The sequence below is a fragment of the Ursus americanus genome, chromosome 17 (genome assembly GCF_024610735.1).
Source record: "Ursus americanus isolate L20-20 chromosome 17, mUrsAme1.1.p, whole genome shotgun sequence".
Lineage (NCBI taxonomy): Eukaryota > Metazoa > Chordata > Mammalia > Carnivora > Ursidae > Ursus > Ursus americanus.
This window is the reverse complement of record NC_142143.1, coordinates 10,440,678-10,452,233: the sequence shown is the minus strand read 5'-3', so window position 1 is coordinate 10,452,233 and position 11,556 is coordinate 10,440,678. Positions and strand designations below refer to the sequence as shown.

Genomic DNA, 11,556 nt, shown 5'->3' with positions numbered 1-11,556 from the left:
GGACGTGCCCCTCTCTAGCTGCGCCCCTGCTCTAGCTCCTTAGAGGGCTCCCTGCCCAGAAACTGCCCCCTTCCCATAAGCCCTAAGCCTCAGCCCACCCAGTCTGCAGGGGTGAGTTGAGGGGGCAGCTGAGCTCTGTGATTAGGCCCAAGTGCCCCAGCTCCCCCAGGACAGAGGAGGAGCTAGGAGCTCCTGCAATGTAGGCAGCCAGTCCCCCGTGTCCCCCCACCCCCAGCAGCTCCCGGTCCCTAGCTGGGAGGCATTTGTTCTGCACTCTACAGCTCCCTGGGGTTAACCCCTGCACTCCTGGACACAGACGGCCCCTCCACAGGGAAAGGAAAGGGACCGCGAGAAACTGGTGGAGGAAAAAAGCACAGGAAATGGGGACTGCCCATCCCTGCATCCTTCACAAGGGTGCCAAGACACCTCCATTCCACTCATTTTCCAGAGGGAAAAACTGAGTTGGATCCTTAAATCAGGAGTGGAGCAAGGAACAGGAACACAGCCTACATGGACAGGTACCTCTATCTGGACAGAGACTTTGAATGAAGGGAGAGAGCTGCTCTTAGCCTCAGTTTACCTATCTGTAAAATGGGGCAAAGAATTCCTGACTCACAGACTGCCTCGCCAGGAGCTCATGGAGACAAGGTGCCTGGCACACGGTAGGAAGGTTCTCAGCCACTGGTTCCCTGCCCTCAGCCCGGAGCTGGAGAGGATGGAGGGAGTGTGTGGCAGGCTGTAACCATCCCCATTAAGACTGCTTTTTCAGCGATCCCTGTGGCTGGCAACAAATAGCAAATATCCACCCTGGTATTACACCCATTTTATAGACAAGAACCTTGAGGCTCAGGGGAGCTAAGTGCCTTGGCCCCAGTCACATGATGTCTGGGAAGCCGATGGGCCAAGTTTTAGGTTCAGGGCCTTTGACAGCCAGCTGTTCTGCAGATCCTCTGGCTAGAGTGACAAATAATTTATTCTCTAACCAGGTCACCTTTGAGAGTGAAAGGAAGTGCTATTAATAATTACGCTGGGGGGCGCCTGGCTGGGTCAGTCGGTGGAGCGCGCAACTCCTGATCTCAAGGTTGTAAGTTTGAGCCCTATGTTCGCTGGGTATAGAGATCGCTTAAAAGTAACATCTTTTAAGTTACTGGGTGGCTCAGGTGGTTAAGTGTCCAACTCTTGATTTCAGCTCAGGTCACGGGATCAGGGTCCTGGGATCAGGCCCCGTGTCAGGCTCCATGCTCAGCATGGAGTCGGCTTGAGATTCTCTCTCTCCCTCTGCCCCCTCTCCACTCTCTCTCTGTTTCTCAAATAAATAAATAAATAAATAAATATTTTTAAAAAAATTTTAATAAAACCGTAAAAAAATAAAATAAAATGATTATGCTGGGACCATCCTGGGCAAACAGGGAAGTCTGGTCATCTGGCCAAAGCAGGAGTCTTTGGGCAAATCACTGCACGTCTCGGCAAAGCCGACGTGACAGCAGGGACAGCAGGACTGTCCCTATGGGGCTCTCGTGAGGATTGAGGATGGCTGTGCCTGTAAGAGGCTCTAGGGCCTGGTATGCATTTGATATTCAATAAATGCTGGTTATTACTACTGCTGTTAATGATAATAGCTACTAGTCCCTGCCTCCATCACTGTCCTTCCAGTCCATTCTGGGCTCAGAGTAAGAACTTCCAAACACACATCTGACTCACTCCGCCTGCTGGCTCCCCATCCCTGCCTGGGAGAGGCCGGCCCAAGGGTAAGCCCCCAAGACCTGGCCCAGTTCCCTCCCAGCCCTTGACTGCGCCCCCACCCCTATCCCTGCCTCTCAGGGGCAGTCTCCCTTCTTCCTCTTCCGTGCTCTTCAGCACCCCTGAGACTGTCCCCGGTTCTCCCCAGGACAAAGCACCTCCCAGCCCGACCCCGAGGAAAGGGCTCTGACTGACGGGAGTCTCAGTCCTACTGCTGTGCAGCTTGACCAAGTGCCGGAATTCTTTGTGCCTCAGTTTCCCCATCTGTCCCTCTGTCCAGCTGGGGAAATAACCCCCTCCTTGGTGGCCAGCGTGAGGATTCAGGGAGCCAATGCAGGAGGCTGAGCACGGTGTGAACAGCAAAACCTCGTCTCCTCCACCTGGGTGTAAGCAGGGCCCTCCTCCCCAGCCCGGACCAGGCTCAGATGATTTCCTCCAGCCACACCTCCCATGGTTCCTCCCATAGATCCTTACCTCCAAATCTTTGCTTGTGCTGTCTCCCTCCGGGCGTGTATGTGTATGTGTGTGTGTGTGTGTGTGTGTGTGTGTGTGTGTGTGTATGCGCGCGCGCGCGCACTTCCACGGCGTTCCCCCTGCCTACGTGTCCTTTACAACTTAAGACAGATACCACCTTCTCTGGGAAAACTTGCTGGGCCTAGAGGCTGTTAGGAGTCTCTGTGCAAAGACAGCCCCCAGGACTGTCTGCCTGTCCCCAGGGAGCTCAGAGCCCCAGAAGAGTATCAGAGGTGAGCAAAAAAACCGCACACACAAAAAAAACAGGAGGCAGGGAGCAGAACTCTATCTCTGCTTCTTCAGGATGACTCAGGGTCCTGTGCAGGATGGTTCCCTGCCCCTCCCGGGTGGGGTTGGGGGTGCTCAATGAAGCTTTCTAAACCCATCCATCTGAGGTGTGGTCTCGTACCTGTTCAGCAAGCCTCCTCGGTGCTGACAGAGCAGAGAACACCTAATAACATAACCTCCGATGCCTACTATTATCCCATTTTACAGATGGGAAACTGAGGCCCAGAAAGAATAAGCAGTGGCTAGGGCAGGAGAGGAAACCAGGCGGTTGGGTTCTAGGGCCCCCATCCTTGCCCACCACAGCACACACCATTCTGCAAGTTGCCTGCTGTGGTCTGCGCCCCAGTCTGGCTTAAGTCTGCGTCCCAGCCCCTCTGAGGCCTACACTGCATTGAAAGGAATCGGGGATTGGGAGAAAGGCAGTGGGCATCCCAACTTGTAGAACTCTGGGTCTATGCGGGTCTTTCCGGCTTTCAAGACCCCGAGACCCCGAAGGGAGCGGCCGGGGAGCCCAGCAGCCAGCGTCCTCAGGTCTGGGAACCCCCAGGCCCCCCGCGGGGAGCCGGTGGGGGAGGGGGCTGCCGACGACCCGCGTCGCCCCGCCCGGGCACCCGCACGTTCCCCGGGTCCCCCCGCGCTGCCCGAGGCGGCGGGCCAGAGCCCGGCCCGGCGCCCACGCGGCCCCCCTCCGGCTCTCCCGGGCGGCCCGACCGATGCCCCGGAGGGGGCCCGGCCCCGCCCGCGGGCGGGAGGAGCGAGGCGCGGGGAGGGAGCGCGCCCACACCCCGCCCCCGCCCCCGGAGCCAGCCCGCGGAGCCCGCGGCCAGGGCGGCGCAGACCGGCCCAGCCACTCGCCCGGGCTGCGCGCCGCGACCAGCTGCCGCCGCCCCTGCCGCCGCGTCCGCCCCTCGGCCCCCGGCCCCCGGGCCCCGGGGCTCGCGGAGCGAAGGTAACAGCGCCAGCCGGGTGGGCGTGGACGCCGGCGGGGGGACCCGGCACCCTCCTAGGCGCCCGGGGGCTGGGGCGGGGCGGGGGGGGGGAGGCCAGCTTGCCGAAGGCGCCCCCGGTGCCAACTGGAAGGCCCAGCCGCCGGCCGCAGCAGCGGCGCGGGGTCCCTCCAAGTTTGGGCGTTGTTTTGTACTGTCCCGGGGGAGCGGAGGGGCGCAGAGACTTGGGACGGGTGAGCGGTAAAGCGGGCTGCGGGAGGAGGGGGCGAGCAGAGGGCCGTCTACGCTCCTTCCTGCCCTGGGAAAGGAAGCGAAGGAACGGGGAGGGGGCGATGTGCCGGAATGTCGGGCCCCTTGGCGAGGCCGGCGAGGAGAGCGGGAAGTGGGGGGCGGGAGGGACCGCTGGGGAGATGGACCAGGCACCCTGCCCCCTCCCCAACCGCCGCATTCCAGGCGGAGCGGCGGATGAGGTCATCCTGTCCGGTTCCCCTCGGGCCACGGTAGCCGGCTGTCCCCTTCCCCCGCGGAGCGACCCTCCCCACTCTAACCGCCTGCCTCCCAGAGGGAATGTTTTATGGCCCAAGTCTTTCTGGGACTTCCTATCCCGACTGGCCTCGAGATTGTTCTGCCCTTGCCTCAACCAGGCAAGACCCGCGAATTCAGAAGCCCATTTTCTAGATGGGGAAACCGAGGCTTAGAGCGGCGGAGGGACCAGCCGGAGGCCGCGCCAAACGCGTTGCGGAGACTGGAACCCAGGACTAGGGGACACTTGGTCCGTGGCCACCCCCCTCTCCTTGTGGAGGGCTTCGGCCCTAACTGGGAGTTGTGGACCCAGAAGCGTCTCTCCCACTGTTTCCTCTCTTATTCCCCTATGGCCCCTGCTGCTCCCCCCTAACCCCTCAGAGTCCAGCAGCAGTGTCCCTCTGCAGCTGCAGACAACTTGCTGCCCTTTTCTGGCCTCGGTGTGCCGGTCTTTCCACCTTGGGGCGGGAGGCGGGGGTCTTCAAGGGATAGGAGAGGCCCCAGGGAGTAAAGCTTTTATCTAGGGCCAGAGCAGCCCTGACCCAGGCAGGGCCATGCTGTCCAGCAGTGCCGGTGGTGTTACCCAGCTGGACACTGGTGGGGAAGGGGCTGTGTGCATGTGCGTGGCCTCCCGGGTGACAGGTGGTGCGCTGGCAGGTACGAGGGTGACCCCCAGGTGAGCGCCCGGGTGCAGCAGCCCTGCCTCTGCCCTCCCCCAGTGTCAGACACCCCCTGCCTCGGTGCCACCGCGGTGCCTCCACAGCGGCCCCTGTCGGCCTCTCTGGAAGCATGGTCCCTGCCTTCCGCCTCAAACCTTGTCCTTGCGGTCATTACCACCATTGAGTAACCTCTTCCCAAGTGCCCCGGCCTCACTGTCCTCTGTAGGCCAAATATGAGGACCGCTAGGACCTTGAGGCTGCTCGGTGACCACTCTTGCCCGGGTCACCGGCCCTGAATCCACACAGCTGAGTCTCCCGCCTCCCAGGCCTGCCCTTCCAAAGCTCAGCCCCTTAAGGCATTGCCTCCTCCAGCAACTCTTCCCGGGCCCCTGTGGTCCTACCCCTCCCCTGGCATTTACTAGTGATGGTGACAGAACCCCGGCGAGGCTCCTGGCCATGCCGCTTGTTTTGCTCTGTGACTTGGGGCAAGTCAGTCCCTTTTCTGTGCCTCCTGTTGTTCACCTGTAAAATGGGTGTCGTGAGCGTTAACAGGTCGTAATCCTGGGCTGGTGAGGGGAGGTAAGCCTTGCACCAGGACACCTGGAGCCCTTCTTCCTCCAGGGCCAGGTGGGGCACACCTGATCACCAGCAGTAATACCCTGCAGTCAGCAGCTGCCGCCAAGGGGGCCCCGAATGAGAGATGTTAGTGCTAGCATGTGGGATTTGAACTGGGGCTGCCCTGCTCCAGAAACGGGGGCTCTTAGAACTCCTCTGGGAAAGGACCAGCTTTTGAAGCTGTTCTTGTTTTCCACGTGGGAAAATAGGTCCCGGAGAGCAATGCCTGCCCTTGGCCCCACAACCTCTCTATTGGCAGGATCTCTCTGTTGCAGTGTGCAAGGCAGAGGGGTAAGGAGAGACCTTTCGGAGGTGCCCAGAGGCGTCTGGGAGGCAGGAGCCTCCCAAGATTGCGGCGGAAGCTGGTCTCACAAGTCAAAGTGGCCATGGGGATTCGGTGGGGGCCAGAGTCCCTTTTGCTGAGAGAAGAGTGGCTACTTCGAGGTGGGGACTGGGAGAGAGGTGGGTGTAGCCACAAGGCAGACACAGGGACCCCTCACATGACATCTCAGGGTGACCCCTCCCCAGTTCCTTCCCCCGCTCGGAGAGTCACCCTCATTCTGCAGAGCTAGGAAACCTGGCCCCTGCCATGTACCTGCCAGGTGACCTTGGCCAAGTCCCTTCCCTCTGAACCTTAGCTCTCCCTGTAAAAATGGGCTAACCCCTCAGCTTTGCGCGGCTGTTGGAGTCAGATGACGTCATGTACTGGTTGGCCAACTGCAGAGTGCTCGGTAACTTCAGCAAACATTCCACGAGGACTTGGTGCCGGGGGTGCCAGGGAAAGGGATGATTCAGACCCCCCCCCCAGGGGGAGGAGTTAGGGTTGGGGGAGGATCAGATGGTGGGAAGGGAAGAGAATGTAGTCAGAGAACAAAGCAAGCTTTGTTTTATTGCTTGCTTTGTTTTTATCTTGTTATTTAACCTATTTTGAATTTCAAATAGCATTCAATGGGCAGTATTGACATTTTTCGGCTTGGAGGTGGCAGCGAAATGTAAAAAAAAAAAAAAAAAAGAGTGGAGGCACAGATCTAGGTGTTCTTGTTAAGGATTATTATCAGCTTTTATCAGCTGACGTCCCAGGCCCGTGGAGGTAGGTGACTTGCTCAAGGTCATGCGGTGAAGCTTTTCCCCACCCACCTGCCTACCCTCACTTGGAAGGTGGCGAGGGACGATCCTTCGGCAGGAAGGTCATGGTAGCGATCTCCTGCGATTGAACCCCTATTGATTTGGCACTTGCCACGTGCAGAGTCCAAGCTGGCTGCCAGGAGGGAGGAAGACAGGCTCATCTAGACAGCAGCCCCGCCGTCACGGTGTGTTGCCAATCCGGGGAAACAAGACTGGGCTCCAGGAGCCAAAGGCAATGTGAGTCAGAGGCTCTGAGTTCAAGTCTCGACTAGCTCTCTTGATGTGACCTTGAGCAAACTTGGACCCTCTCTGGGCCATAGGAAAACCGGAGGTCAGACCATAGGCTCATCGGCGTCCTCCAGACTGCACTTTCCATGATACTAGAAGGGATGGGGTTGGACCAGAAGAAGCTAGAGAAGGATGGGGCAAGGGAGGAGGCGGGAAGATGAGAAGGCCAGGGGGTGCGCAAGGACTAGCTTTTGGCACCAACTGAGCTTTTTCCAAAGCTTGTTCCCTGACAAGGCTCCTACCTCAATTTGAAAAACTATAGTAAAAGTTTTTTCCTGCGGGCCTTCTCAGAGCCTTGAATCTGCTCAGGCATGCCATACGCAGCTGGGAAAAGCCACTTTGACCACAGGATCCTTCTTCCAGGAAGCACCTTGAAGGCGGAGGGCTCTGAGGAACCTCTGTGCAGGCTGTTTACATAGCAGTTACCAAAGCCCAGGGCAGGGCACCTCCTCCCTCCTGGCCTCTCTGAGTGGAGGACAATTTAACCCACAGAGGAGGGAGGTGATTTGCTCAACCTGGCAGCAGAAGAGAATGTAGCTTGGGGCTCAAGGGCTCTGCGTTTGCGGTGGGGGGGCACTGTGCCTCACCATTTTGACTGTATAGCCTGAGCCAAGTCACTTCTTTGTGCCTCCATTTCTCTAAAATAGTGCCTCGCTCAGGGCTGTCGTGTGGGTTACATGAAGGACGGAGGTAATTTATCAGCGCTTCGCAGGTGCTTCGCGGCTGGTCTCGGCATAAGGACCATTCGCGCTTCTTACTGCCACACGTCTGCAGCGTACGGCTGGACGGATTGTTCTGTGCCCCCTCCCAGCAGCCCCCGCGCAGAGAGGCAACCACAATTCTGACTTTATCGCGGTCGTTTCCTTTGCCAGCTCTTAAATGTCGGGTGCCCAGAATGACACAGCGTGTCTTCCTCGTGCGCTTGCTCAGCGTTTGGTCGGTGGCCCCCATCTCTGTGGGTGGGTGTAGTCACCTGTTTTCTTTAGCTGTGATTTGGACCCAGGATCCCCCGGGCCCACCATCATTGTCTTTCTTTCTTCAGGTCTCTACCCCTGGGCAGAGAGGGGCTGTCCGCAGTCAAGGCACAACTCGTACCTTCCCTGTTCTTGGACAGAACACCTACAGCTGCTTCCACGGGGCCGGGAGCCAGGCCCCAGGGAGAGGACCAGCCATGGGCCTTCCACAGCCTCAGTGTTGGGGGCCGACACCTTAGGAGACAGGGGGGCGACCTCCGTCCAGCCACTTGCACGGGGAAGGAGGGAGCTGAGAAGTGGACCCTGAGCCCAGGCCCCAGTGGGGGGCATGGCCCAGCAGCTGTGAAGAGCCAGAGCCGATGCCAGGCCCCCAGGGGGCCGGAGGAGCCCCTGCCATGAGCCTGGGCAAGCTCTCGCCCGTGGGCTGGGTGTCCAGCTCGCAGGGGAAGAGGCGGCTGACGGCAGACATGATCAGCCCCCCGCTCGGGGACTTCCGCCACACCATGCACGTGGGCCGTGGTGGGGATGTCTTCGGCGACACGTCCTTTCTCAGCAACCACGGTGGCCGCTCTGGGAGCACTCACCGCTCACCCCGCAGCTTCCTGGCTAAGAAGCTACAGCTGGTGCGGAGGGTAGGGGCGCCGCCCCGGCGGATGGCTTCCCCGCCCGCACCCACCCCTGCTCCACCCGCGGTCTCCCCGATCATCAAGAACGCCATCTCCCTGCCCCAGCTCAACCAGGCCGCCTACGACAGCCTCGTGGTGGGCAAATTCACCTTTGACCGCAGCCCTGCCAGCTCCACGGACGGCCGCTCCAGTTACGGTGAGCGCCCGGGCTCACTGCTGAGTTTTTAGGTGCTGAGGTCCAAGAGGGTTTGATGGGTCAGCCAGGCCTCCGAGTGAAAGCTTTTCCCCACATTCGTTTGATCTCCCCATGGAGGTCAGGCCCAAACTCCAGACCGTGGAGGGGTGGGGGTCAAGGGGTACAAACCAGCTCACTCCCCAAAACACGCTGAGGTTGAGAGGTGAGGAGCTGGGGTTTGAGTCTAACCTGCCTCTAACTTGCCTCCCTGTGTCTGGGCCCCTGACTGAGCCAGCCCATCCCCCCGCATACATACCCCATCCCCTTCCACCAAAGCACCCCCTTAGGTCAGAATGACAGAGTGGAGAGACTGGGAGGCTGGGTTCTGGTTTAAAATCCTGGTTCTTCCTGATTTCCAGCAAACCGACTGACCTCTGTAAGGTTAAGTCCTGGCCTGTATAATGGGTCCATAGGGTCATTGCTGAGACTCAGAGATGTGATCCATGTATCACGTGTGGTCCAGAGTTGCACGTAGTAGGTGCTAAGGACATAGGAGCTGTTGCTGTGTTACTGTTACTTGAACAGAAGTTCCTGTAACTTGACCAGTTTGGAAGAACCACGCAGAGGGACAGAAGCCGGAGGCCCATCCTGCTGTGGTGGGGAGTGGCAGGTGCCACCTTGGCTCCGGTGGCACAGCTCACCTGGGAACCAGGGCCCCTGCTGCCACCTGGTGGCCATTCCCTGCCCTGTGGCTTTGCCCCACTGCCAGGGACTTCCTCCATTACCCCGGCTGGGCTGCACTGGCAGCGCTGCTCAGATGTCCACTGGGGGCTGGTCCACCGTAAGCACATGGGTCCTCAGGCGTGGCCGTCCTGGAGCGAGAGGGTGGGCCAGAGGTCCTTTGCAGGGCATCTGCCTGTCCTTTGAGTCTGTGATTTCTGTGCCGTCAGACCCGGGCTGCTGGTTCCACCCCTGTGCCCACAAACCAGCCCACGTGCTGTGGGCTCACTGGCAACCCTTGGCCCCTGTCATGGAAGGGGACCAGGGACCATGACCATAAGTTGGGACTGAGAGTCAGGAGGGTTGAGCTCCAGGCTTGGCTCCACCTCTTGAGACTCTGTGACCCCGAGCAAGCCTTTCCCCTTGTCCCACACTGAGTCTTTCTTCTGCAAAATGGCAATGAGGACTGTGTCCATTTTCCACTTCTAGGCTTGATAGGAAGATCCTAGGAGAGACTCCAGGGTTCACTGTATTGGAAAGAGGGAAGAAACTGAGGCCAGATGGGAGAGTGAGGTGCTAAAGGGCACATCGCAAGCTGGGGTTGGTCCTGGCTCACCCCTCCCCAATTCCTGGTTAGGGACCCCGGCTATGATCCTGCTCCCCATTTTTCTTCCAGGCGTGGACTCTGGGTTCTGCACTATCTCCCGCCTGCCTCGCCAGGAAAAGCCTCGTGACCGAGACCGTGATAGTACCTTCCCCTCCGAGTCTGAGCTTCGCCGCTCTGACTCCCTCCTGTCCTTGCACCTGGACCTCGACCTTGGGCCATCTCTCCTCAGTGAGCTGCTGGGGGTCATGAGCCTTTCAGAAGCCTCTGCAGCTGAGACCCCAGCCCCTGCCACAAGCCCCCCAGGCCCTGCTGCCAGTCCCCCGGCCCCTGCTGCCAGTTCCCTGGCCCCTGCCGCAAGTCCCCCAGCCAGTGCTGCCAGTCCCCCAGCCCCTGCTGCAAGACCCCCAGCCTCTGCCCCAAGCCCCCAACCCCGTGGACACTGCCCCAATGGGGTAACCGCTGGGTTGGGCCCAGTGGCTGAGGTGAGGGCCAGCCCAGTAGAAGAGTATCCCCGTGCACCTGCTGACGCGGCCCCTGGCAGGCCCTGGGGAGCAGGCTGGGGGGACAGACAGGGCAGCCTCCACTACACTGAGCTAGATGGCTTGCGGGAGCTAGGGGGGGTACTTCCCCAGGCTCGGGCTTCTTGGGAGAGCCTGGATGAAGAGTGGGGAGCACCCCAGGCAGGCAGCAGGGCCCCCGTGCCCAGCACAGTGCAAGCAAACACCTTCGAGTTTGCTGATGCTGAGGACGACGAAGTCAAGGTGTGAGTGGCTGGCCTTGGGCTCAGGACCCTGCCGGGGCTCCGGGCACGGCCCAGAAGCAGCCCAGGTACAGAGCCAGCACCTGATCACCAGGTCCTGCCCATGATCGATGGGAGAAGCCAGTTGCCCCCCAGCCCCTCCACGCCTCTGCAGGACAGACACGGGAGGGAGGCCAGAGGAGACCAAGCTTGCTCTGGGTCCTGCCCCCCAATCCCCCTGCCACTCTGGACCCACAGCCATTCCTTAGGCCCACCCCCACCCCTGTGCCACCCCCACTGGTTGGAGGGCCCAGCCCCACAGTGCAGGCTTTGTGCTGGAAAACTGTCCTTGCTGGGGGGGAGGAGGGGGAAGTGGGGTGCACCACACAGGGCCTTTGTCTCCTCTCCCAAAGGGATCGCCTGCCCCAGCTCATCGTAGAGCTGCCCCCAGCAGGGTCCCTGCTGCATCCCCGAGAGCCCCAGCCCTTGCTAAGGCTGCTTCCCCGACATTCCACCCTAACCCCTGACTTATCCCAGAAGTCTCAGAGAAAAGTCAGGTGTGACCTCACAGGGGAGGAATCCCACCTTCCTGTGCACCCCAGACCCGCTTCTGGGTCCTGATTAAAAAAGGCTTTTTGATAAAAGGTGTCCAGCAAGATGCTTGGGGACCTGGGAGAACAGGGTCAGCTCCACCTGCTTAAACAGCCTCCCATCGTGTTTGGAAAACCAAAGAATCGAGCCCCCCCGCCCCGCCTCACACCCTACACCCCCAGGGCCCCCAGTGAGGGGAGGGGCCAAGGCAGGGGGTAATGAGTAACCAGGCTGGAATGAATGTTCCAGCGATAAAGAGGCCCAGGTGGGAGCCTTATCTACAGTTCTGGAACAGCCCCTGGCCCAGGTGCCTGGAACCAGTACCCGCCCCCTAATCCCACAGCGCAGCTGGGCGCTTGCCCTGGTGACGGTCGCGGACAAGTAGGCAGTGGTGGGTTCCTGGAGGTGTTTGGGCGCACGTCCCAAC

General features: G+C 60.0%; 1 protein-coding gene across 1 annotated transcript; it reads left to right on the top strand.

The window, feature by feature from the left end:
* The first annotated feature begins 3,356 nt into the window (after window positions 1-3,356).
* Window positions 3,357-11,182, top strand: CDC42EP1 (CDC42 effector protein 1). Its single transcript, XM_045779802.2, has 3 exons — window positions 3,357-3,490; window positions 7,740-8,493; window positions 9,869-11,182. Exons 2-3 carry the CDS (start codon window positions 8,031-8,033, stop codon window positions 10,564-10,566), a joined length of 1,161 nt encoding a protein of 386 aa, XP_045635758.2. The 5' UTR covers window positions 3,357-3,490; window positions 7,740-8,030; the 3' UTR covers window positions 10,567-11,182.
* Window positions 11,183-11,556: the final 374 nt, after the last annotated feature.

Coding starts and splice junctions, on each gene's coding strand:
- CDC42EP1 (XM_045779802.2), top strand. CDS start 8,031: ATGCCAGGCCCCCAGGGGGCCGGAGGAGCCCCTGCCATGAGCCTGGGC. Junction 8,494..9,868: donor GGACGGCCGCTCCAGTTACG/GTGAGCGCCCGG, acceptor TTTTTCTTCCAG/GCGTGGACTCTGGGTTCTGC.